The sequence below is a fragment of the Ursus arctos genome, unplaced genomic scaffold, assembly GCF_023065955.2.
Source record: "Ursus arctos isolate Adak ecotype North America unplaced genomic scaffold, UrsArc2.0 scaffold_17, whole genome shotgun sequence".
In the NCBI taxonomy this organism is placed as follows: Eukaryota; Metazoa; Chordata; class Mammalia; order Carnivora; family Ursidae; genus Ursus; species Ursus arctos.
This window is the reverse complement of record NW_026622841.1, coordinates 25914997-25941813: the sequence shown is the minus strand read 5'-3', so window position 1 is coordinate 25941813 and position 26817 is coordinate 25914997. Positions and strand designations below refer to the sequence as shown.

Here is a 26817-nt window from a genome sequence, read left to right as displayed (position 1 = left end):
AGAGCAGCATTATCTCTTTTAGGCCACAAATTAAGAAAGCGTTTGCAAGATCAAGGAGCAAGCGAGGCCAGGCACTGGCTAGGAACTCTGTTTTGCAGTAAAAGCCAATGTAATTTGAAGGCATATTCTGTAGCTTCTTTGATTACAGTCATAAATCAGCCTGGTTTGCTATTGACTGAAGACAGGTATAGTCCATTGTTAGGAGATTTTGTTTCCTCTTAAAAGTACCATATTATCTCATCAATCTCTTCTTCAGGGAAAATCACTGAATATGTTCATGGCATCCATTGTTGAACTAGCCCATAATTACAATGTGTATATATACATACATCTAATATGAAGAGTTGTTATCACCAGCACTTTATGTCCTATTGTAAGTCAAGTATTCTGCTGCTCCTGTGTTTATTACAGCTGTGGAGGAAAACATTAGTTTTAACAAAATGATCAAATGTGCATTGCAGGACATTTATCTCCATAATCCAAACATAAAGTGGAATGACATTATTGGACTCGATGCAGCCAAGCAGTTAGTCAAAGAAGCTGTTGTGTACCCTATCAGGGTAAGGATGGGAAGCCTCTCGGGGGTTCTTTCTGTTCATTATCCATTGGACAAACTGTATGTCATGTACCCATCAGGAAGAGAGGACAGGATGTTCTTCTGTCACCAAGTTGATTTTTGCCTGTGTCCCACAATAATTGGTTAAACACCGGAGTCCCAAGGCCCAGCCATTGCAGGCATTTTGAAATCATGTTACATTTCGGTTCAAGGCAGGGGTCTGTTCAAGTGTCGTTTAAGACCCAAGACTCTAATATATATGATTTGTCAGTTATCATAGATTGGTTCAAATTAGTCTGCCTCCCGAAAAATATACTTATTATAGTAGAAATGCCTCCTGTAGGAGAGGGCCTCTCACTTTGTTTCTATAGACCTTACCACCCCCCCCCAAAACCCCCATCATCTGGGGTTTTGCTTTTGACTCTTTGTAAAGACTAGACAGCCCCTTCCAGGGCACTGGCCAGTAAAGCCATTGTGTTATGTTCACTGATTTTCCCCGACGAGTCTTTGTGCAGAGTGGTTCATGAAACAGGAAGGAAAATAGAAAAACAAGACATTCCACGTTGGGTTTACAACTGTGGTGATGAGAAGGTCTGTGTACCGCATAGCTTTGGCTGTATAACAGACCACCCCAAAACTTCACGCCTTGAAACAACAATCATTTATTTGTGCAAAGTTGTGGCAGTAGGCAGTCTGGGCTGGGCTCAGCTGGGCTGGCTCATCTCTTTTCCACCTGATTCTGGCTGGAATAGACAGGACAACAGAGACTTGTCCACGTGCCTTTCATCCTCCAGCAGGCAGGCCCAGTCTCGTTCCTGTGGCGGCACAGACTTCCCAGACAGAAGCAAGAAAGGCCAGCTCCCAATCCAACAGCATTTCTCACGTCTCTTCTTATAGTCCTTATATTTTCAAGTCTCTTCTTATATTTGCTAATGTCTCATTGGCCAAAGTCACAAGGCCAAGTTCAGATTCAAGCAACGGAGAAAGATGCTCTGCCTTTCGGTGGAAGGAGCTGCAGTTCATTTGTGGCCATTTTCTGTAATCTCCCGCAGTCAAGATAACACATTTATCGCGTTGAATAATCTATTTATTCTTACCACTGAGCCCACACAGCCCCTGATTTTTGGCTGCTTCTAGTCTAATGAGACAAAAATCAATAAATTTGGATGGTCTTGCTCCCTCTTTCTTCCTGTGTTCAGACATGGGGGTAAGAAATATACTGGCGTTCAGAATTAGTAGAAATTTATTCTCCCTTTCCTCTGAGTGGCTGTATGGTACAAGTCTCCTGGGACAGGATAGAACCTCTCACTGAAACTCCGGATATGTTATCTCCATGGTGCTACAAGGTTCAAATGTGATGGCGTCGAGATTTTGGCGTTAGCATCAGCAAGAAACTACTAGCTGGTTATAATTTTACTGTTGTTCTTCCTTCTCCCTTGTTCTCTATCACTCTACCTACCCTCCAGACTGTCCGAATTTGATCTAATGGGAGAGAATCCCTGAAGTCCGTGTATGTCCTGTGTGGAGTCAGTGTCTCATAATGCATTCAGCATTGAATATTCCCAGCTTCTAAATCAGGCTTTGCCATAGCTTTATTTGCATACACCTTTGTTTGTTGGTTTTAGTGTTTACCTTAAAAGGCATTCCTGATTCACAACATTCAAAAGATTGCCAAATACCCTGTACGTAGAACTCCGGGGGGAAATGATGTTATGTATGTAGGAAATAACTATGGTGATGGAGAGGGAAAGTACCTACATATGACTTTCTTTTCTTGAGAAAAGAAAAAAATTGCTCTTTTAAAAAGCCACAGAAATTCAGCCAGGAATTGCTATTAAGTGTGAAAGCAAAACTGGGGTCAATAAGATGTAGACGGAAGCAGCCAGCCTTCAGAAAAGGAAGACCTGACTCTCTGAGCTGTGCTGGGTTTCACTCCAGCCTCCTTCTTTTGTTTGTGCTAAGGGTGTGCAGGCTGACATACCGATGCCAAACCTCATCTTCGTTCCTTGTTTCCATAGTACCCACAGCTGTTTACAGGAATCCTTTCCCCCTGGAAAGGACTACTGCTGTATGGCCCTCCAGGTAAAGGAATCTTTCTGTTTTGGTCTTGATACTCAGTGTATATGCAGAGGATGAATTGCCCTACTGTCCTCATTCAGGCTGGGGGGGCTAAGGACCATGGGTAACACCTCCTTTTTCACTTGTGAGACTGACTTCTCTCTGTGAGCAGAGGAATGGAGTTCAGGGGTCACTCATGTTTTATCCCCATGTGTCTCTAGGCACAGGAAAGACTTTACTGGCCAAAGCTGTGGCCACGGAGTGCAAAACCACCTTCTTTAACATTTCTGCATCTACCATCGTCAGCAAATGGAGAGGGGATTCAGAAAAACTTGTTCGGGTAGGAATTCTTGATTTTGCTTTGTTTTGTTTAGAATAAGCTCCAGCAAATACAGTGGTGCAAAATGATGTTAGACCTTGTTTGTTTTTAAGTGACTTATGTGTTAGAATTTATCCTGGACTCTGATTACCAAAAGCCCAGGAGATGGATTGACTATTATATGTGGATTTTAATCCTATCCCCATTAGCAAAACATGATCTCCTTTCGTTTGGGAATGTGACCAATAGTCCCTTTTTGATTCTTGTAGTTTAGGAATGGAAACTGGGACAAAGGTTGTTTATGATATTTTTTCTTCATTCAAGAAGCATTTATTATTAATTTATTATATTTTATTATATTTATTATTTATTTATTATATTTATTATCTATTTATTATATTTATTATTACAGTACATTCAGTTACCATCTATTGAGAGGCTACTACCATATGCTAGTCCCTACACCAGATACTCTCAGAAAGAATCAAGAAATTGAAAACAATTATTTTTTCAGATGCTCTGAGCAATTTTCCTCCAAAGTGCTCCATAGCCTTACAATTTGTTCCTCTCCTTAGGAGAAAATATAAAAAATATTTTATATAAAATATAATATAAAATTTTATGTTATAAAATTTTACTATACTTTCTGGTCACCTTAAGAGAATATCTGTTTATGATTTACACCTCAATGTAAGGTGGGCCCTTCTCAGAAATCCTGTTAAACTGCTGAATTCTATAGAATGGTAAGTAATCAGTACTAAGTCAATGTAAATACTATATATTTTCTGAAAAGAAATTACTCGAAAATATTATGCTTAAGTTACATTCCCTTGGAATGTCTCATTTTCAAAATATTATGGCTTACTTGGAAGTCATAATAGAATATTTTTATAGGATTGATTTACCTAAAATGACCTATTACTTATTACTTTGATACTTTTCTCAAGTTATTTCAAATGTGTAAGTTTTTATAAATTCTTATCACTCTTTCAAGATTGTAATTCGTGGAAACCCACGTTGACATCTGTTTCTTTGTTCTTTGAGTCTACCCTAGTGCCAGGTCTAAAGGTGGGGTTGGAACTTAACCTGTTCCTAAGTTTGTGGGTTCTATGTGATTCTGGTTAGTTTGATTTCAATTAGCTAAAATCTAAACTATAAAATCATCATTAGCTTGAAGACTCTTTTTTTTTTTTTTAAAGATTTTATTTATTTATTTGACAGAGATAGAGACAGCCAGCGAGAGAGGGAACACAAGCAGGGGGAGTGGGAGAGGAAGAAGCAGGCTTCCAGCAGAGGAGCCTGATGCGGGGCTCGATCCCAGAACACCGGGATCACACCCTGAGCCGAAGGCAGACGCTTAACGACTGAGCCACCCAGGTGCCCCATGAAGACTCTTTTTTTTTAACATTCCATTTCTATGTGCTGAGGAACAATAAAACTTTTACGAGATGCCCCCAGAATCAGTTTAGATTCTCTCCTGTCATGAAAAGTGGTGTTTACAACTGTGAGCACAAAACACTGCAAGATGCTCAAAGAAAGATTACATTATATTCCCTGGACAGGACTTCCCTAAACAGAAGAGTAAATTCAAATATTTTATGAATATTCTTTTTTCTTTTTTTTCTTTTTCTTTTTTTTTTTTTTTTTAAAGATTTTATTTATTTATTTGACAGAGATACAGACAGCCAGCGAGAGAGGGAACACAAGCAGGGGGAGTGGGAGAGGAAGAAGCAGGCTCTCAGCGGAGGAGCCTGATGTGGGGCTCGATCCCATAACGCCGGGATCACGCCCTGAGCCGAAGGCAGACGCCCAACCTCTGTGCCACGCAGGCGCGCCCCTGAATATTCTTTTTTCTTAAAGATTTTATTAATTTGTTTCAGAGACAGAGACAGAGAGAGAGAGCATAAGCATGAGCAGTGGGAGGGGCAGAGGGAGAAGCCGACTCCCTGAGGAGCTGGGAGCTGGAAGCAGGGCTTGATCCCAGGACCCCGGGATCATGACGTGAGCCGAAGGCAGATGCTCAACCGACTGAGCCACCCAGGCGCCCCTTTTATGAATATTCTTAACGAAGATTGAAACTACTAAAAGAATTGTCTTGTTTAATGTTGGATAGCCAGAAAAGTCATTTAACAAGGACTCTCCATTCTGTGTGAACATTTTATATAACGAAAGTTCTCCTTTGCTTCAGTATTATTTTGTTAGAATTCTTAGGGCGAGGAAATGATTCCTCCCCCAATTTCTCCCCTTCTTTTACCATATATTTAAAAAAGTAACTAGTGTTGGGGTGCCTGGGTGGCTCAGTAAGTTAAGTGGCTGACTCTTGATTTCAGCTCGAGTCATGATCTCAGGTTCCTGGGATCTAGCCCATGTCAGGTTCCACACCCAGCAGGGAGTCTGCTTGAGGATTCTCTCTCTCCCTCTCCCTTTTCCTCTGCCCCTCCCCCACCCACATTCCCTCTCTTTCCCTCTCTAAAATAAATAAATCTTTAAAAAAAATAACTAGTATTTTTGAAAAAAAAAAAAAGGTACAAAAGGGAATATTGACCCTTGAGCCCTCTCCCTAGAAGCAACTACTACAGTTTGCGAGTGCAGCCTTTCAGAGCATTTATCTATATCTATATTAATACCAACAACTTCATCTATGTCTCCCTTCCTTATTAAATACAAGTAGGAACATATTCCACATACCCTTCTATACTTTTTTTTTTCCCACACTCAACAGTATAACTTGGCTATTGTTCCACACTATTACAGAAGAACAGTTCTTTTATAAGTCTGCTTGGCATTTCATTGCCTGAGTATACCAAAACGTATTTAACCAGTCTTTTCTTAATGGACATTTAGGTTGTTTCTAGTCTCTTGCTATCGTGAACAAAGCTACAGTAAACAATCTTACTATATACATGTCCTTGCATATGTAGTAATGTAGGACAATTTCTTTGAAGTAGAGTTGCTAGGTCAGAGAGAATGAAAAAATCACTGATCACCAAATTGCCTGACAATAGCATTGCACCAGCTTACGCACCCATCAGTGATATGCGTGTTTGTTTCCCCCACCCTGGCCAACACTGTGTAGTACCAAAATTTAAAAATCTTGCCAATCTGGGGGGACGCCTGGGTAGCGCAGTTGTTAGGTGTCTGCCTTCAGCTCAGGGCGTGATCCCGGTGTTCCGGGATCGAGTCCCACATCGGGCTCCTCCGCTGGGAGCCTGCTTCTTCCTCTCCCACTCCCCCTGCTTGTGTTCCCTCTCTTGCTGGCTATCTCTGTCAAATAAATAAATAAAAAATCTTTAAAAAAAATCTTTGCCAATCTGATAGTGAGATTAATATTTCAGTGCTCAAATATGCATTTAATTCAAATGAACATCTTTTTATAGGTTTAGAAGATATTTGTATTTCTTATTTTCTGCGAAATGCATTTTTGGCTTTGGATATTTAAAAAAATAATTCAAGAGGAAAACAGATAACCTCTGCTAACCTTGAAGGATCTCATCTTCTATCCTTTCAGAAATTATTTTCTGAGCTCTTGGAAAGATCCTCACCTGGAAAGTCTTGGTCATGCTGTCAAGATCTTTACTATGAAGCTTTCAGATAAAGAGAGCCCTTCAGGACCTTCCTCTAAATCAGAGACACTTTCCTACCATTTGTTTCTCTTTCTATTCCAATTAGAGTTATTTATAGGGAACCCTTGGGTTGTGTTCCTCCCTCCCCTCCTAATGTTCTTGCCTCCTAGGAATTGATGCTATTGAATAGTTGAGTGGTCTCTTTAGCAAATGCACACACCTGTTGGTGCTTACATCTTTCAACACCCTCCCCCTTGCCCCCCAATCATATGATTTAACTTCCTCCAGGTACTTTTGAAAATTTTAGACTAATGCTTCCAGAGCACTTACCCGGAATTCTATATATTCTCTGGCACTGGAAAGAGCAGTGGCATGGTCAATATGGAGACATAGGCTCCAGATGTGGTTCTCCTTCCAACTGGATGTTTGGTCTTGTAGAGCCTCTTGGTCTCTCTGCACCTTAGCGAGCACCTTAAAAACATAAATGGTTCTATTAAAGAGTTCTGATATTCCACTTTTCATTGGGTAGATTGCTGCTGTTGTAATCATCCTTATTATCAGTTATTTTGGGGTTTTTTTGGTGTGTGATTAGGAAAACAAGTTACTGGCTTCTAATGAGAGGATCTCTATTGTGTCTAAAAGGCATTTGTGATGCGTGTCCCAGCACTGACACTGTTCTCTCAGTTCATTAGGCTGAGCCAATTGTCTCGGCCAATATGAAATAGGATTCTGTGAAAGGAAAACACTTGCGGACGAGCACGGATGCCCCATACATGCACGCAGTGGTGAAGGTGAGGAATTTCCCGCTCAGTGACAGGGAGACCTGTAAGGGATAACCTGCCACTACTCATGAAAACCACAATCTGGCCTTTTCTGGGCTCTTCTCCTCTTATTTGTTCTGTGATGCTTTGCTAGTGCTAAGTGACATGGAGAATAAATCCCCTATGCCTATTAAAGAACCTCTATTCTTTTCTAAATCTCTACTCCTTTCTCCGATCAACCAGTGAAGAATTGTATATGGTGCTCAAGAGATCACTTTCAAGGTTAAAAAAAAAAAAGGTTTAGTTTTTTATACTCTTTTCATCACCACCACATCTCCCTTTAGAGCTCTTTATTTTGTTTTTATATGTCTGTTCTTTTGCTGGCTGCATTCCTGTTCTTGTTCAGTCTATAATATTTTATTTTGGAATGGAACATTTTAGTCAATTGGGAATTGCCTTCAAGTACCTGAGCCTACCAAACAACAGTGTTTGAAGTGGTATGGGGACCCCATGGAGTAACTGGGGGAGCAGAAAGGGGCAAAATTCTTCAGTCTTGTTACCTATGACTGGAACTGTATCATCTCGCTACAGTTCTTCCTTCTGAGAATAACCCTCATTGTCCCTAAAGGTTAAGGGAAAATCATCAAATGACTTTACACATTCTAAGGCTTTTGCTGTCCATATGGAACATGTGATTGTCAGGGAGTCTCAGGGGCTAACTGACTGACTAGGAGCTCAGGAACTGCATTATATCTTAAGCTCTCCCATTTATGATTAGTAACCTTGAGCTAACCACTAACTCTCTCTGCTCTAATTTTATCAAGTGATAAATGGAAATAATTGGACCATCCATGGGGTTCTGCTAAGGGGAAATAATTGCAATGATTATAAAGTTATAGTGAAAGAAGAGAGTGCAGCATAAATGCTTAATATTACAGCCATCCTAAGCTTTTAATCTCTGGGAGTATCAGTGAACTTGAACTTAAGTATATGAATTTGAATACATGGTTGCTTTTCTCCCACCCAGGTGTTATTTGAACTTGCCCGCTATCACGCCCCCTCCACCATCTTCCTGGACGAGCTGGAGTCAGTGATGAGTCAGAGAGGCACGGCTCCTGGGTAACAGACAGGGGTTTTTTTTGGTCATCACTTCTCCCCTCTTGTAAGTGTGTTTGATGGTCGGAAGCCCATCGACATTTACCAGCAGAATGAGCCTATTAATAAGCCCACAAATTTTCTGCAGACACGTGGAAAGGTCTTTAAATTAGATCCTGTTAACTGAACAGCTGATTTAAGTAGTTTTTATAACCGGAGGAAATGTCATCCTCCCTTCCCCCTTTCCCCACAGAGTGGTTTTCAGGCCCGAAGATCACCCAGCCCCATGATCCCAGGCTGCCATAACGGTCTTGCTGGCTCAAAATAGCTGCCTGTGACCACGTCCTCTGGAGCCAGAGGGGCTGCCTGTGGGGAACGGGGCTGCAAAGGCCAAGTCCCAAGAGGCAGCCCTTGACAAGGGGTGTGAGCCCAGGGAAGCCACCACTTCTCTGTGACATCAGGTTGTGGCTCAGCCTGTCGGATTTTAAATATGTCACATATGTTATCTCTAAAGATTAAGTGTCCACTTAATGTCCCCAGCAGAAAAGAACACATCTCAGACTGCAGTGAGCCTTCTGTGTGTGTGTGTGTGTGTGTGTGTGTGTGTGTGTGCGCGCTTTAAAAAAGTCTTTCTGTCTCCGCCAGAAGTATTCTTCTTTGAAACTTTTTACTAAACCTGGCTTCGAAAAACAGGTCTCTGGGAAATTGCAACCCGGCTGCATTTATTAATGGCCTCTAATGGTCCATTATCAAGGCAGAACTAATAGTAATAAAAGGCAAATATTTAGCTTCTTGGATGTATAACTACAATATAATTTATGAAATTTTACTTATTGAAAATCATTTTCCTAACGGCAAAGCAACCATTAAGATGCACCCAAGAGGCCCAGCATTGATGGCATTGATTTAAATGGGACAACTGCCATGGCTTAATGGGTGCTAGTCAGCCCCAGGCTGGGACACACTGTCTCTCTATCCAGGACCTGATGGGAGCAGACCGGTGCACAGGCACCCGGCTGGGCACCCACCAGACAGACCACCCTAGTGGTCATTCCCTCTGCAAAGACCCAGCCCACGTGGCCTGCCTTACCGTAGTGACCTGTGCACTTGTTCTTCTTTCGCTTTGTCGATCTCCATTCCCAGGGTTCCCCACGGCTCTGAACGTGCTAATTTAGGAACTTCATCAACTATCCTTGTGTGCTCCAGGTTTTGCACTGAATGTCAGCTTCTTTGTCTGGAACTTGGACCCTAACACTAGAGTCTTCAAAGGCTCAGGGACTAAGAGCAGGTGCTCTGAAGACTTCTTGGGTCATAGGATGTTAAAAGAATACTTAAGAGTAAATGCTAAATAAATATATAAATAATATATAAATATATAAACAAATATATACATATATAAATATATGAATAAATAAATATATAACTCTACTGTAAGAGACTGTCCTCTCTCTTAGGAAAAGGTAGTTCGAGAGTGAGTGGCACAATTCTTTAAAACACACACAGCTAATCTATGCGGCCACCATGCACTCGCAGAGATGAGAGGCTGAACGTCGTGTTGTCTAAGAAATGCACTTTTTTGGTCCTTTTACCTCAATCTGTACAAGTGAAGAAGAACGAGAGGCTGCTGAATGTAGTCAGTATTTAGAGCCAGTTCAGATTGTTAGGTCCGGTAGTGAGCTCCTTCTTTTTGGGAGGGTCTTTGGCATGGTGGAGGTGGGGCTCAGAGGGTGAATTTGCACAGAAGACAGCCCCAATCTGCTGTGTTAGGAAAGCATACTTTCCATGTCATCTTATTAGGAGAGATGGAAACAGATTCATTGTAGTAGCTCATCTCTCTTTAATGGATTATATCCACAAATTATACTAAAAGAAATACTGTATATAAAAGTACTTTGATGCCTGCTACAGAAATGAAAGGATCCTTCTCAATTACACCATTTATTCCAAGGGCAAATAGTACTGCAGGTAGAACCGCTGGGCTGCATTAAGTCCATCAGGGCTACTGTCTACCTTTCAGCTGTTCTCTAGTTCACTGCCAGCCTTTGGTTTCCTTTCCAATATCGTCATTATATTCATTTACTTCCTTCCTATCACCCTCTACGTGAAAATTGTACCAAACTGCTTGTTTCCTCCAACTCTAGTACGAGTGGCTCCTTAGAATGAGGCAGGTCACCTGTTCTACCGGCACCGAATCATTGATGAGAGTGCCACTCTTGTCCTGGAAGCAAGGGCTCCATGTCTGGGGAGAATCTCACCTGTGTGTCTCTCTGTAGGGGAGAGCATGAAGGAAGCCTTCGGATGAAGACAGAGTTGCTGGTGCAGATGGATGGGCTGGCTCGCTCAGAAGATCTCGTGTTTGTCCTGGCAGCCTCTAACCTGCCATGGTAAGAGAGCTTAGTACATTATATTTTTTTAAAAAGATTTATTTGTTTGAGAGAGAGTGCATGTGTGCGTGGAGCAGGGAGAGATGGGAACCGAGAATCTCAAGCAGACTCCCCGCTGAGCACAGAGCCCTATGTAGGGCTCAGTCCCACAACCCGGAGATCATGACCTGAGCTGAAATAGCATCTTGCTTAACCAACTGAGCTATCCAGGCGCCCCTTGAACACATTTTCATGAGCCACTGAGTACGTTTGAAGACATTATGTTGGGCATTTTCGGCAAAGGCTCATTGTTTGGATCTAGCCCTGGGGGATCAATCTGAAGTCTTTCCTGGTCAAGTCCTCAGTCCTCGCTATCTGTTCCATGAAAGAACCTGCCTTAATAGAAGGAACATAGACCAGGCCTACCACTAACAATACTTAAAATGGACATTTTGGAGCACCTGGGTGGCTCAGCCGGTTAAGTGTCTGACTTCAGCTCACGTCATGATCTCAGGGTCCTGGGATCAAGCCTCATGTTGAGCCCCCCGTCAGGCTCCACGCTCAGAGAGTAGTAAATAAAGGCTTTAAAAAAAAATAAAATGGACCTTTGAGTTTCAAATCAAATTATTTACTATATTTAAGCAGGGCTTTGGCAGAGAATTATAAAATGCTGAAGTCTTCAGGTGGGATTCAAGGAATATTCCAGAAATAATACGTTTATACTTTAACAGTATTAAAATCAAACTTTTTTCTTAAATTAGGAGGAAGATCTTTAATGTTGCATAGTAAATAGGAAGCTAAATAATCTCTAATTGCAAATATAATCTACTCTCAGAGTCTTTTATTCAAACTGTATCCCAGAGTGGTTTAAGAACAATTCTAGAAGTGGAATTGGGAAATAAGAGAGGCTGACTAAGGAAAAACAATATCTAGTTGGAAAGTATATTTAAAAAATAATTATAATCCCTTTACACTTCCAAGAATATTTTCACATACATTATTTCTTTCGAGCCGCAAGTAAGACAGGAGACAGATGAGGAAATGCTGTTCTTGCCATTCACAGACAAGGTCAAGGAAGGTCAATCCACCCAAAGTCAATAGCAAATCTACAACAGAGTTGGGACTAGTAACACAATCTCTCCACCCTCACCCCTACCCCATCCATTTCTGTTTCCACAAAGATGAGGAGAGAAACTCTTCTATTGTTTCTCTTGCTGGTCATCTAAGCTCCAAAAGAAGTCACTGAAAAGAGATGATGTGCACGTGTAATCTGTTATTTGAAATATATTTCTAATTTCAACCTGGTTCCACCTTCCCTCAAATTTATAAGACTTCACTAATGTGTACGGTGATCAGCATTTTATGTGTTCATGATAGATCTATTTATGTACAAATATAAAAGTGAAGTCCAAGCAGAAAACTGTCGTTTAATTGTGATTGTGAAATCCCTCAGAGAAAGAACCTCCACTGCTTCATCCGTTTGAAATGGGGTTGATCACAAGCACTTTACTCCTGTCCCAAGTGACGTGCAAGTCAGCTGGAAAGGTCTGTGCACGGCTGTGGGAATGTCTGTGCCCCCCAGGGGGACTGACACATTTTCTACAGGAACAGAGAAGCTTCTACTCCCAGTGAATACCTAGGACTTTGTGGAGGAAGTTACTGTGCCGCCACAATTTCCCTGAGGTGATCAGTTTTTAGTAAACCTCAAATGAAATGATCAGAAAAGAAAAAAAAGGCAATCAATCAAATATTAAAGAAGCTTAGAAGGTTTTTCCAAAAGAATTGCCCCTCATCAGGGCAGCAAATACGCACATGCTTTTGAGCTTTGCCTGCATCATCACAATGTCCCTGGGAATGATATGTTCTTTCTGAGCCATCCTTGAGCAATGCTGGACTCTAAAAAAACTTATTATGAAAAATTCCAAACAGACAGTAAAGAAGAGGAAAAAGCACCCACCATTTCCCAATTTCAGTAACTAACATCTTGCCCGATTGATTTTTAAATTTATTAATTTGAGAGAGAGAGCACAGAGGGAGAGGGAGAAGCAGACTCCCCACTGAGCAGGGAGCCCGACACGGGGTTTGATCCCAGGATCCTGAAATCATGACCTGACCCGAAGGCAGGAGCTTAGCGGATTGAGTCATCCAGGTGCCCCTTGCCCGACTGATTTAATCTCTTCCTGCCCCCTGCTTCGTTTTGCTGCACTACCTTAAAGTATATCCCAGTTGTCACATCCTATTGTCAAGTCACTTCTCACAAACATACCTCGGTATACATCTTTTAAAAAAGGGACATTTTCTTCCATTACTGTACGATGACATTACCACCCCCAACAAAATTAACAGTAATTCCTCTGTATCATCTAATACCCAGTTTATATTCAGATTTCCCAGATTGTTCCAAGATGTCTTTTTACAGTTAATTTACTGAGCTGCTATCCAAATAAGGTTTGCATTTTGTTACTGGTTTTTCCCTTAAGTCTCCTTTAATCTAGAACAGACCTCCTCCCCTTTTTTTCCCACTTGCCATTGACTTGTCAGGGAGACTGTCCTGTAATAAGTCTAAATAGTCTGGATTGCACTCATTGTATCCCTTGATGGGAAAAACAATATTTAGAGATTGCAATCTCACAGTTAGGGGTGCTCCTTGCTAACTGAGTTACCATCGCTTCTTGGCCATTGATCGGGCAGAACTAGGGAAATACATAGTTTTAAAAAGAAGCAAATAATGACTTCACACTAGTATTTCCCACTCAAATTTAAAACTACAAGAGCTTTAGTTAAATTATTGGATTTTATAGTTGTACATTTTCTCTAATTGTGAAAATCTTAGTTACCATTAATATAATTAACATTTACTTAATCCTAATATGTAGGTATATTCTGTATTATGTAACAGAGTTTCTCAGTAATAAGACAACTCCTCTCATGACAGCAACATTTTTGACGAGGAAGATGGTACACACCTGGCCTGAGATGGAAGTGCTAATTCAGGATTTCTTAACCTCAGCACTGCTGACATTTTGGACCAGATAACGCTTTGTGGGGACTGTCCTGTGCACTGCGTGGTGCTGAGCAGCGTCCCTGGCCTTTCCTCACTGGATACCAAGAGCATAACCCCCATCGTAACAACCAAAACTTGCTTTCAGACATTGCCCAGTGTTCCCTGGGGGGTAAAATCATCCCCAGTTGAGACTCACTGAACAGAAGTGACAGACATTATATAGAGACAAACTACACATGCCCCACAGATGAACTCTCAAGGTTTTGTTTTTTTTTAACTCCAAGAAATAATTGAGTTTGGTTAACTTACACAAAAGGTGGCATATTATATAAATTGTTCTGTATCTTGATTTTTAACTTAACAAAATATTCTGAGCAGAAAGTTCTTACTTACTCCCTTTGTAGCTGTGTATGTTGCATTTTGTGCATACGATCATCTATCCCAATCACCTGATGATGGGCATTTGGGTTATTCCTACTCTTACTATTGTGAATAATGGTGCACATATATCACTTTGTGTATTTGCCAGTGTATCTTTGGGAGAGGTTCCTGGAAATAGAATGGCTGGGTCAAAGGGTTAATGTGCATGAAATTATAGTAGAGATTGCCAAATTTCCCTCTATAGAGGTTGTACATTTTGTATTCCCACTAGTGTCCTGCTTTCATTACTTAACATTATAGTGAGAACATTTCCAAAGTCATTAAATAATCCTTGAAAATTGGATTTTGTAATGGCTGTCCAAAATTCCCAAATGTGAATATACCACAATTTAGTTAATCATTCCTTTCCTGTTGAACATATATGATGCTCCCAACTTTTCTCTATTATAAATAACACTGAAATGAACTTCCTTGAATAAAAATCTGTGACCAAAATTTGTTTTTTTGCTTTAGGACAAATTTCCGGAAGTAGGATTACTGTGTAAAAGGAAGTGGATGGTTTGTAAGCCCCTTGCTACATACTGCCCAAGTCCGTGTATGAGGAAATACCGCATTCTTCTCAAGGCTATTGGAACAGACCTTTATCTTGGCTTCAGGGCCTTACATGAGGGAGCAAAATTATCTGATTACAGCAGACTGTCCTTCTGCCGGAAATAACTAAATCATACCAAACTATATAAAAACCCAATCTTAAAATCTCCAAAGAGATTCTTCATGGTTGGTTAGTGTTAGTTCTCACTTACAGCATCTTTCAGGGCACAAGGCTCTCATTTACTACTTGTTAACTTACCATTTTCCCTGGGCAGGGCAGTCCATTCTTTCTTAGAGGGTTGGTCATTTCTCCCTTCTCAGCAGTGAGATGGTGTGCAGCCTCTCCTCCAAGGAGCACCTGTCCTCAGCTACAGCATCCCAGAGAGGACCAGAAGGAAGCAAGAAATAACAGTGTGGCTGCGTCATTTGATGTGTAAATAAGCAATGAGGAGAATAACAAATGTTGCATTTGTAATATTATCATTAAAATAACAGCCATGTAAGAAACGTTTAGTGAGCACGATTATGGCTAATTTGGCCCACTTCCATTGTTAAGTGTGCACAAACTCAGGCCTAAGAGTCTAGAGGGAAAGAAAATACTGACCAGGGCCGTTAAGGCAAATGCCATCTTTAGATGTTTTACAAATACGGTGGGAAAATTTTATGTGTGAAGCATGATGAAACTCATCTCTTATTTACTACTGCAGAAGGGCTAGAAAGTTCACTATCCTTAAAAATCAAACACTGAGTATGACCAAACTTTGGATTAAAAACAAACAAACCCCAATCCTAATGTTCAGAAGAAAGAATAAGATCCAGGAGATTATTGCACTGGGAACGTGCAAGAATTTACCTATGTAAAGTGACTTCTTCCTATAGGAGCTGTCTCCTCTCTGGTGTGGTATTTCTATAAAAGTGTGTGCATGGGACTGAAGAGAGCACACATAACCCCTGTTCTTCCTACAATCTCTCCATGCATTTCGCGGGCTCCAGGGGAAAGCCTCAGGCCTTGGCTATCATCACCCTCCGGATCAACGTTTCTCTGAGTGGTCTGCCATAGGTCAATAAGCATTATCCAAAGGATAGAACCTAGTGATCTAATAAATTCAAGAGATACTGAATTAAAGACAGTTCAACTGGTTTCCCTCCATGACAGGACTTCTCAGTGCCTTTAGGATGTTATTGTGCGTTGTGACTCTCCAAGAGAAGCTATGAGAAAGTGATGAGAAAGCGGTATTTTCCCTACTTATTTGACCCCAGAATCCTTTCCTCAAGGAGCATTTCACAAGACCAACGTTCCATTTGAGAATGCTTTGGGAAACAGTGGTTTGCGTGAACTCACTCTGATCTGATGACTGCATCTTTTTCACTGCAATTGCATTCAGTCATGCTTTCAGGCTTTTTATTGTTCACTGTATTTTTGTGCCTACCAGTGGTCAAACTGTTTTGCTTGAAATTGCTTCTGCCCATACATAACATCACTATCCCATGCAACAATATCAAGTCCATGATCTTGCACGTGAGGTTGTCGGGTGATTCTAACACAACCAGGAAAGAAAGGTGTGGTGCAGGACTGGGTAGGTGCAGTGGGGAGGGCACAGGACTGGCTAAGCGGGAGGTTGCTAGTGGTAACCTTGCCCTTGTCCTGTTCACATCTTACTCTGTTTGCTTTGTTCCACCAGACAGAACCTCTTTCAACCTCTTTTCAACCTACCGTGGCATTTCTTTTTTCTTCTTAATGGTGCAGGTTGACATGTGAACTATAATTTTAAAACCAAATTTTACAAATTATGAAATCAGTATATCTGTTTTATGGGAAATTTGAGAGCTAGAAAAAAGTACTCATAATTTTACTACTGTGACACAGGGATTAGCCTCTTTGTATATACCTTCTGGAGAAAATGGTGTAGTTATCATCATTTGTTGCCTGTGTAGCTTTCCACGGTAATTTTTTTTCCCCAAAGAAGAAATAGTTTTACTGTTTTGACTATGTAGAAAAGTAATACACACATACTCATTAAAAATATAGTATATACTTCGGTACTGCTTGAAAGTGAATGGTCCCCTGTAACTGCACCCTGGTAAATAGAAATCTTCCCAGATTCTTGTGTGTGCAGTGTATACACACACACACACACACACACACACACACACGATATAAACTGTGATCATCCTATGGATGCAAATTATTTTCTTATATGGCCTGCATTTTTTGTTCTTTCACTTCATGTATTATGGACAAGTTTGAACATCTACCCAATTCCATATAGAATCCCACTTATGGGTAGGCCATAATTTATTTGATTTTTTTCTTTTTCTTGAGGGTTTTAAGATGGCATCAGCCTGCTGGATCATGCTCCTCCCACCACGACTCAGCTCCCAGCTCAGCCCCGCAGATACTTATAGGTGGGAAGCAGATATTTTCTTCAGTGTTTGGCTGGAGTAGAGCAGGGATTATCAAAAGGTTTTCATAGTCCTTTGTATAAAGAGAATGGGCTTTTGCCTGTGCATGTTAGCAGTTTTGGGGCCTAGGTGTCTACAGTGCCCCACTGGGGATATATGAGAGGCAAAAAGAAAACCCAGAGAAGCCACTGCCACGTCATCCCTCATGTCCCAAGGGGCCCAGTCTGTCCTCCTCCTCCTTTCACCCTTCAGTGTTTCCCGGCATTCGTTGGCTGCATTATGTCTAGGGATTTTTGATTCTAAGACGATGGGCTATTCCAGCTCGGCCAGAAGTAAAGGTCTCTTCTCTTCTCTTCTCTTCTCTTCTCTTCTCTTCTCTTCTCTTTCTTCTCTTCTCTTCTCTTCTCTTCTCTTCTCTTCTCTTCGATCCCCTTTTATCTTTTATACATCTTAAACACAATCATTTTGTGCTCCAGACCAGTGGAGTCTAATTCTGTTAAGTTTCTCCTGCTCTCATTACATGGTGGTTTGTTACAGGTCTTGTAATTTTAGATGGTGAGCTTACATTTAATGAAGGGGACTCTGTCTGTGAGTCTTGCATGTGTGCTTCCAGAGAAAATTTATATTTGTGTCAAGCTTTAGACCACTTTAAGCTAATTCTCAGCTTAAGGTTTCTCTGATCATGCCAATGAGGGTAGGTCTGTATTCTGAATCACAAAGGAAGACCTTAAAGTGCAAGACAGACAGATTTCCTGTTCCTTCCTTGGCAGTGGGCATATTTTTCTGACCCACCCTTTCATAGAGTATGTGCCCTCTGGTTGTTTTATGTAATGGGCTTTGATTCCACCTCCCATCTTGAATGTGCCCAAGGCCTTCTATGCCATCCCACATGTAAACCTGCAGATCCAAACCTTTTATAACTAAGAGGCAAACACCCCAAGTCAGCCACAGCTTCAACTTCAAATGCTCAGTGTTGATTTTCAGCTTCCTCTTCATTTTTAGTCCTCAAGAATTTTGGCCCTGCTTCCTTGTGGGCTCATTTATTGTGTATTCAAAAAGTGTTTCCTATAATTCATCATTTTTAAAGGGGCTTTATAACAAGAGATTTCTGGATATCTAGAGTTCTTCACTTTGCTGCAAACAATCTTCCCGTTTTTTACAAATCAATTATTGATAATATATTTGCTGGCAGGAATAATGGGAATATATCTTCGTTGTTGGTATTATAGTAATTAGAAATAACTTTTACTCTTTATTATAAAGAAATGATGCTCTTAACCCAAATATCAGTAGGGCATAAACTGAACCGATTGATCTAGACTTTCCTACTGGATCCTCTTGTCTGGGGCTTGTAAATTCACTCCTCAGAATGAGGAGTCTCTGGAGAGGAGAGGTTGGAGACTCCATACGAAGACTACATCTTTCTTTCTTTCTTTTCCTTTCTCTCCTTCCCTCCCTCCCTTCCTTCCTTCCAAGATTTTATTTATTTATTTGGGAGAAAGAGGGAGAGCATACATGAGCAAGGGGAGGGGCAGAGGGAGAGGGAGCAGCAAGACCCCCTGCTGATCAGGGAGCCCAATGTGGGGCTTGATGTGAGGCTGGATCCCAGGACCCTGAAATCATGACCTGAGCCGAAGGCAGACACTTAACCGACTGAGCCACCCAGGCGCCTCGAGACTACATCTTTCAATTCATCTTCAAAAGCATTGCCCAGCCAAGTGAGTTTGATGAATCATCCCCTAAAATCATTGTTTCTATTATTTTCACTAAAGATGAAAACAGAAAGTTTTATTCCCATTGCCCGAGATGATGCTGATTTTCTCTATTAATTAGAACTAATGACTATACAATGCTAATTTTCAACAAAGCAGATAAACCTTCATAAATGAATGCTGGGCTTTAAGGAAGCAGACCGTTTTACATGAAGCCAATAGCCCTGCACCAAAAGTTCATTCATTCATCCAAGTAGTCTTTATTGAGCACTTATTCTGAGTATTCTGCGTGATGGCTGGATGGGGAACTCAAGAAATATGGTCCATGATCCTTGGCCTCTGGAAGCTGGCTATCTAATGGACGATGAATGAGATATAAACACAGATAACTTGAGATGGGGATACAGCCAGTACTATGTGAATGGTACAAACAAGTAAAATACAATGGTACAGGGAGGAGGCCATTTCTGAGAACAGAAATTTAAAAGAAAATAAAGTCTTCATGGACTACAGCACACTTGAACTGGACTTGTGAAATGACCTGGCTCTTGGTAGACAAAGGAAGCGAAAATTGCTGAGTAGAAGCTCAACAAGGATGGCAGAATGTGGACTCCGAGAACAGCAAACAGACCAGTTTGGCCCACATGGGAAATGCAGATAAAAGTCAGCTTGTGTGGGGTTCACTGTGGGAGACGAAGTAACCTTTAATGCTTTATTCACTGGCTCCCCGTTATTCACTGGCTCTACTGCAGAATAGTGAGTTCCTTACTCTGCTCTTCAAGGGCAGCCATGATCACTCCCTTCATGTGGGTTATAGACGTACTACGAAGGCTGCTTACAAAATGGAAGGTTCCTTTCCTCCTGCCACGCTGAGAGAGTTTGAACTTAATAATGTTTTAACTGTTGAATGAAACAGAATTACGTTCTGTTTCCAAATTCTGTAAAATTTGGAATTATCTGTGTCCCAGGAACCACACGGTTTAACAGGGGAGACAGGCAAAGGGCTGAGGAGAGGCCCTGAATTCAGGTTTGGCGCAGAACCCCGGGTGCTCGGGTGCAAGGTCTCAGGGCCAGGAGGCTGTCTGGGAGGCCAGTGAGCACAGGCCCAGCAGCCTGGGCCTGAGGCCTTGTGAGCCTCTGCCAGGTCTCATGTCACTCTTGCTGGTTGCTTGTGTTTTTCGAGGTGATGAAGGTACCAGAGAAGCAAAATAAAGGAGACATGAGAACGGAACAACTAGTCAACAAAGTGTGAGAGCTAAAGGGAGTGTTTTCTGGTTGCCACACATTCAATTTTTTCATATAACTGTATTGGCATAAAGAGTAATTCCTGGGTACATTCCATTTGTCCTTTGTTTCCTCCCTTGCATGATTATATTATTATTGATGTCATTAAAAGTGCATCCATCAGACCTGGCTGTCAGAGAGTTGCACTTATTTTGTGCCCACAAGCAGTTTTGAGGTAAATCTCTTGCTTTAGGGCATTAGTTGATCAATATAGACATCTATAGTGAGGTATTGTTTCCCACCTCCTGCATGACTCCATTTTCCTAAGGCATTCTGAGGATCTGGTCTTCCTTTCAATAAGAAGTCACTTCAGAAGGGATGGGGAGACCCGGGAGAAGATACCCCTACAAAAGAACGTTCCTTCTGCAGTCCCCTGTCTTTGCAGGAGGGGCAGCTGGTCCAAGGCAAGGCCTTGAAAGAAATACGGCAACAGCTTCTCGCCCCCAGTTCTGCAATTTCCTTCAGGGTAGTTTCTGTTTCCTTCCTGGGTTTTAGTCCGATCTCAAGTCCCATTTTTATCTTTGATGTTTACAGGACCAACACTCCTGCAGTCCAAGGTCAAAACCTCCCTAGTATTGCCTCTAGTTATTCATAAGGAGGGAGTGTGTCTCATTAATTTCTGTATTTTGAAGACTTAGCAGTAACAACACACTTGGCAAGTGGTCAGTATTGCTGACCTGAATTCCTAAAATGTGAATTTAATGGTTTCTCCTCTATTGAATTATCCCTCCCTCACCTCCTTTCCTTTCCCACCATCTCCTCCCATTCAGCCACAACTCTCTACTGTCTGAATCCACTCTGGATTCATTCAGACATACCAGGTATTCTATCGATTTCATCTTCTTGGAGCCATGTCTGCCAGAACCTTCTTGCCAACACCAAACTGACCTGATGATCCTCTGTACCCAGTAGAGAAGGAGACTGTGGGAGCTCACCTCATCATCCTGGAGATGTCCTTTTCCTTCTGTTTCTTGAATCCCATGGAGCCCTTTGGTTTGGTTTAGGCTCTCCCTTTGGTCTTTCAGTACTTTCCTGATAAAGGGTGCATGGGAGATAAAGACTTGTAGGCTTTGCATGTTGAACATATCTTTACTCTGTCCTCTTAGTTGTTTGATCAAGATATAGACTTCTACATTGGAAATCACTTTTCCACAGAAGTTTGAAGGCGTTACTCTATTTTCCTTTAATGTCTTGCATTGCTGATGAGAAGTCTTATTACTGATCCTTTGTCTGTAATCTGTTTTTTCTCTCTGGAAGCTTTTACGATCCTCTTTGTTCTTGGGGTCCTGAAATTTCACCATGGTAGGAGTCGGCAGTCTACTTGCACTTACCGTGCTGGCATCAGACCAGTATCCGAGGCACAGGCTCTGGGCTCTCACTGTTCAGGTTCAAATCTACTGCCACCATTCTCTAGCTTTCTGACCTCAAGCAAGCTACTCAACCTCTGTGCCTCAGTTGCCTCCCCTTAAAATGGATAAAAAATAGTACCTACCTTGTAGGGTTGTTGTGAGAATTAAGTGAGTTAATATCTGTAAAATGCTAAAGCCAGTGCCTGCCGCTTAGAACTACTAGTTAAGCAACAGTTTTTATTAATATTTCAAATACAAAAAAAAAATTTCCTAGAGTTTTGCAACATTTCCTTGACCCTGTGCCTTAAATAGAAATGTTGGCCTTGAGAGGGGGGAATGGCTGCATAGAGGGGCAAGGCTGAGTCTCTGACATGAAATGAAATTTCAACAGCGCGAGACCGATAAAGTACAAAGCAAATGCAAAAAAGCAATAGGTGGTTGTTATTGCTGGCGAAGCACCCTCACACTATGGAGTCTCAGCTCAGGACTGGAGGAACAACAGGTAAAGACAAGACAGAATCTTTAAAGAAATCTAGTCACCCCAAGTTAGGATTCACATATGCTCTCCGAAAGGATGTTTTCAATTTTCAATGTAAAAGGGAATATCAGGACAGAGATTCAGAATGAGGAAGAACAGGAAGATGCGCTGGAAATTGTGTCTTTATGAATGAGAAATATCTGGTGATGATGCTTTCCTTGTTACTCTTTATTAATGGTTAGGCCAGACCAACACACAAGCATTGCCTCATTTCTATACTAGGAAATCAAAGAGATGTTTCCCTCCATTTTAGGAACCTGAAATTTTAACATATAAACAGTTCACAAACTCACACTAAAAACGATCTATTAATAGGGATGGTAATACAGGGTAATCAAAGAGCCCCCTTAATGAGGGAAAGCTCTATTTTACCGAATAGTGCCAAATAATACATTTGGAATGAAAAAAAAATTTAATCACTATTTTGTACCACTCTTATGAAATAACCAATTCAAAGATCATTAACAGATGCTAAAACCACTAGCTGAAAGGGGATGGGAAAAGGAGTATTTACACAGTGCCAAAGTATTGCACACAGGGGCGCCTGGGTGGCACAGTGGTTAAGCGCCTGCCTTCGGCTCAGGGCGTGATCCCGGCGTTACGGGATCGAGCCCCACATCAGGCTCCTCCGCTATGAGCCTGCTTCTTCCTCTCCCGCTCCCCCTGCTTGTGTTCCCTCTCTCGCTGGCTGTCTCTGTCTCTGTCAAATAAATAAATAAAATCTTAAAAAAAAAAAAAACTTCAAAGTATTGCACACAGAATACTTACTACTTGCAAAGAGATGTTTACAATGGAGTGGTCTGTGGACATCAGATGATCCCAGTAATTAAACACCACATCACTAATAGTGGGACACACCAACATGTGGATCCCAATGTAATGAATATGAAAACATAAAATCATCTATGAAATATACTTGCCAAAAATCACTACCCTGATTCTAATTAAGCTTTTAGATCTATGTTCCATCTTGGAGGACAGGGCACAGAGGAACCAGTTACATGATACCATGAGGAAAACATCAGGGGAGTCCAGAATGTGTCTTATTTTGGTCAAGGCAAAGTCTAAAGAAAGGTCAAGGAGACTGGTCTAGATTATAAGAGATTTAAGAGATATAACCATATGTAATGCATGATTCTTGATTGGATTTGGGTTGGAAAAGGTATTTTGGGGATGACTGGAGAGATTTGAATATGGAATGAGCATCAGACATTTTATGCAATCAGTGTTAATTCTGCTGAGTGTCATAATAGTATTGAAGCTATGTAAGAAAATGTCCTTATTGGGGGAAATGTATGCTAAAGTATTTAGGCATGAGATTTCATGATGTAATTTACTTTGAAATAGTTTGGCTGGATAAATAGATATGAAGCAGATATGATGAAATATTAACTGCTGTTGAATCAAGATGGAAGGTTTATGGATATCCATTGTTTTATTCCACTTTTCTGTTTGGAAATTTTATATTAAGAACTTAGAGAATTGGCTCACAGATGCGAAACTGCATAAACCCGACCTGACAGTGTTTTGGGAGGGGCAGGCTTGTGGGTCTCAAAGGGCCACACTTGCGTTGGGCACCCTGGAAGGAACTTTTGCTCTTTTGAGTTCAGCAGAGCAATGGCGTGAGACAGTCATTCACTCCAGAATGTATGAGAATTTGGGAAGAATTAATGTACTTCCCAGCGTGCCCAAGTTATTGTCAGGAATAATAACTCACTGGCAGCTTTAGACTGAATAATTCATGGTATGTCTGCAATGGGAATGCTCACGTGTGGCTGTTGTTAGTTGGATTTTTCCCCCAAATTAAGTCACCTAAAATGATCTCCTTTACATGAGGTATTTTGGGGATGTATTTTCTTTTTTTAACCAAGTCTTTCTCCCAAACAACATGAGGTGATTTTCCTGTTCGCTCAGGTATAGATGTAACAGGTAAAATGCAGAATGGCTTCCTACAACGGTAAACTGTTCTTAAAATATAGTTACTGCTTAAGAAGTGAGTTGATCACTCTAACCAGTTCCTCCATTTCCTACGTGATCTCAGGGAGCTGGACTGTGCCATGTTACGCCGCCTGGAGAAAAGGATTCTGGTGGATCTCCCCAGCCGGGAGGCCAGGCAAGCCATGATCCACCACTGGCTGCCCCCCGTGAGCAAGAGCAGGGCTCTGGAGCTGCGCACGGAGTTGGAGTACCGCGTGCTGAGCCAGGTAAGCTGCCTGGAGGGAGCACCTGCAGGCCAAGCAGCCACCACACAAATCTTCTGGGTCGGGTCCTCTCATGAGCTGTTTTGGGGCATATTCCTTGAGTCACTTAAAAAAGACTTGAGCTGCCCAGCAATGCGCGTCTTCATTCAAGCAGGGAGAAACAGTGCCATGTAGTGGAAATAGTAGAGGGTTTCGACTCAGAACCTACGGTCAAATCCTGGTCCTGCCCCTTATTAGCTGTGTGGCCTCAGGGAAACCACTGACTCTCTAAGTCTGTTTCTACATCTGCAAAACGGGTAACCGATATACCACAAAGGATTACCGGGATGATTCAAATCTTCTACAAATGGAAATGGGGGTACATATCTGCTACCCTCATGGTCACTGGTGTCGCTGCCTCCTTTGAGTGGACACTTGAACATATTCTCTGTTCACCTGAATGATGAACAGCTGAACGATGTTCTCTGAGGTTCCTCAAAGGCAGGTATGATCTTATTCACAAGAACACAGTGCCTTCCAAATTTGATCATCCCTGAATTTGGGCACAAGGACCCCATTAGGGTACCATGGGTGGTCTGGTCCTTCACCAGCATCTTCCAGCATGATGGCATTAGGGAGTTGTTTACTGCCCAGCTTCTCAGGTTATCCAAACACGTAAGCAGCCTCTCTACCCCCAAACATGATAGATCTGGGAATCTTTGTGTGGTGTTCGTGGGGGACAGATACAGATTCTAAACAGGGGCTCTTTTTTCAATTTATTTAAATTCAATTAGCCAACATATAGTACACATCATTAGTTTTGGATGTAGTGTTCAATGATTCATTAGTTGCGTACTGGGTCTTGCCTATAAGAACGTAATCATCACCAGCACTGTGATTACTGACCAACGGCTGGTCTGCGGCTGTTTCAGGAGACTGAGGGCTACTCGGGCTCAGACATTAAGCTCGTCTGCAGGGAAGCAGCCATGCGGCCTATGAGGAAGATCTTCAGTGCACTTGAAAATCACCAGTCAGGTATGGTTGGGATCACAGCGAAGGTGCTCTGGGAGAGAAATTTGTTTAAAAATCCAACTTTCACCAGCAGATGGAGCCTTGCTCCTGTGCTCGGTGGCTCTTTGCACTTGCAAACACATTCTTTGGTCAAACTGTCCTCCACGTACTCAACTCATCTCTTCTGTGGTGTTCTGTTTTGGATCAACTTTGCCGCAGATGATAAACTCCTTAGGGCTCAGGCTTTTATTTCTCTGGCACAGTATGATGTTGGGCTGGATCCATTTGCGGCACTATATAACTCTTAAACACTACCTTGATAACGATACATTTAAGTCATATTTTTTATCTGGGCTTCAGGGGCTAAGTTGCACATTAAAGAATTTCTCCTCCAGCTCTCTTTAGTCTTGCCTTTTGCTGCATTAACCATTAAGAATGCTGCATTATGCATTGTCTTGAAAAAAAGTCTATTAGCATTTCAAGAGCACGAATCACCATAAGGTCAATTACTGCGCTGTTACTGTTGTGTTTTTATCTAGAGAACAGCAATTTACCTGGAATCCAGCTGGATACAGTGACCACTGCCGACTTCTTAGATGTGTTAGCTCACACCAAGCCTTCAGCAAAGAATCTGACTCAGAGATACTCGGCCTGGCAAAGTGAGTTCGAGTCTGTATGAAATCACATCTACCCTGACCTGGCCACAGAGACCACCACAGAGGCCTTCCAATTTATTAGTGTAAGCGGGAGAAGAGCATAATGATTGGGAGAGAAAAGAGAAAATTATCCTTGAAGACTGAGTTCGTTTGAACAACTGTACTATTTTGGAAAAAAGATATTCTTGTTAATTTTTCCTGATTGATGCCAGCAAAACACTGAAGATGTTAATTACAGGTGTATATGCTATCAGTCACGCAATGGAAACTTTTCTCACAATTCGACTCCATACAATTTGATGAACAGATTCTTACAGTGTTCCTTGTTTGTGAATTGGTATTTTCATTTCGAAGAAAAAGACCTAGTTTGGGAAGCTGTGTTAGAATGCACAGTGGCTCCAAGTTGGGGGGCCCATTAGAAGTTAAGTGTGACAGACCATCCGACCAGCTCATGGGCTTGCGGGTGGTTAGGAATGGGCGTGGGGAAGGACATGCAGTGCTTCTTCTGACAACATCCTGAGTGTCATCAGCTCTCCCTAACTCTGACCCCAACCAGTTCTATCAGCAGCAAAGCCCTAGCAGACTAGCTCCCCCGCAGAGGTTGCTGCTACGCCTCAGGGGAGCATCTGGAGTTTTGGGCTAGCAGCAGGGCTGCTGCCGCCACCACCACCAGCTTCATCTGAGCCTTTGGAGTTCTGGCCCCTAGTTATCATCTTTGGACTCTCCACATCCCCTGTGCTCTGCCCTCTTCCCACCGCCACAGGTCCTCGGCGGATCCAAAGCTTAGGATGGGGAACCTGAGATTCCAGAACAGTCGTCCTGGGTCTTCCCTGCCCTTAGGCTCCCCCACATCTCCTTATGCGGTGGTCAACAGCTGGAAGCATCTCCCTCAGAAATTCACGATCTGAGCCATCTACTTTCAACCCCTGAAAAATGCCGCTAAGTGATGCCACCACCCCTCTTCCCGGCTAGAACTTACCTGTGGTTGTCCCC

At 41.9% G+C, this 26817-nt stretch overlaps 1 protein-coding gene across 1 annotated transcript in view; it reads left to right on the top strand.

Moving 5' to 3' along the window:
- The window catches only part of KATNAL2 (katanin catalytic subunit A1 like 2), a 62792-nt gene extending 36659 nt beyond the window's left edge, over nt 1-26133 (top strand). The window contains exons 9-16 of the mRNA XM_026496258.4: nt 462-560; nt 2575-2638; nt 2836-2954; nt 8285-8376; nt 10626-10736; nt 24019-24181; nt 25090-25192; nt 25708-26133. Coding sequence (XP_026352043.1) covers nt 462-560; nt 2575-2638; nt 2836-2954; nt 8285-8376; nt 10626-10736; nt 24019-24181; nt 25090-25192; nt 25708-25847 — 891 coding nt within the window. The 3' untranslated portion in view covers nt 25848-26133. The remainder of the gene's footprint in view (nt 1-461; nt 561-2574; nt 2639-2835; nt 2955-8284; nt 8377-10625; nt 10737-24018; nt 24182-25089; nt 25193-25707) is intronic.
- The last annotated feature ends 684 nt before the right edge of the window (nt 26134-26817 follow it).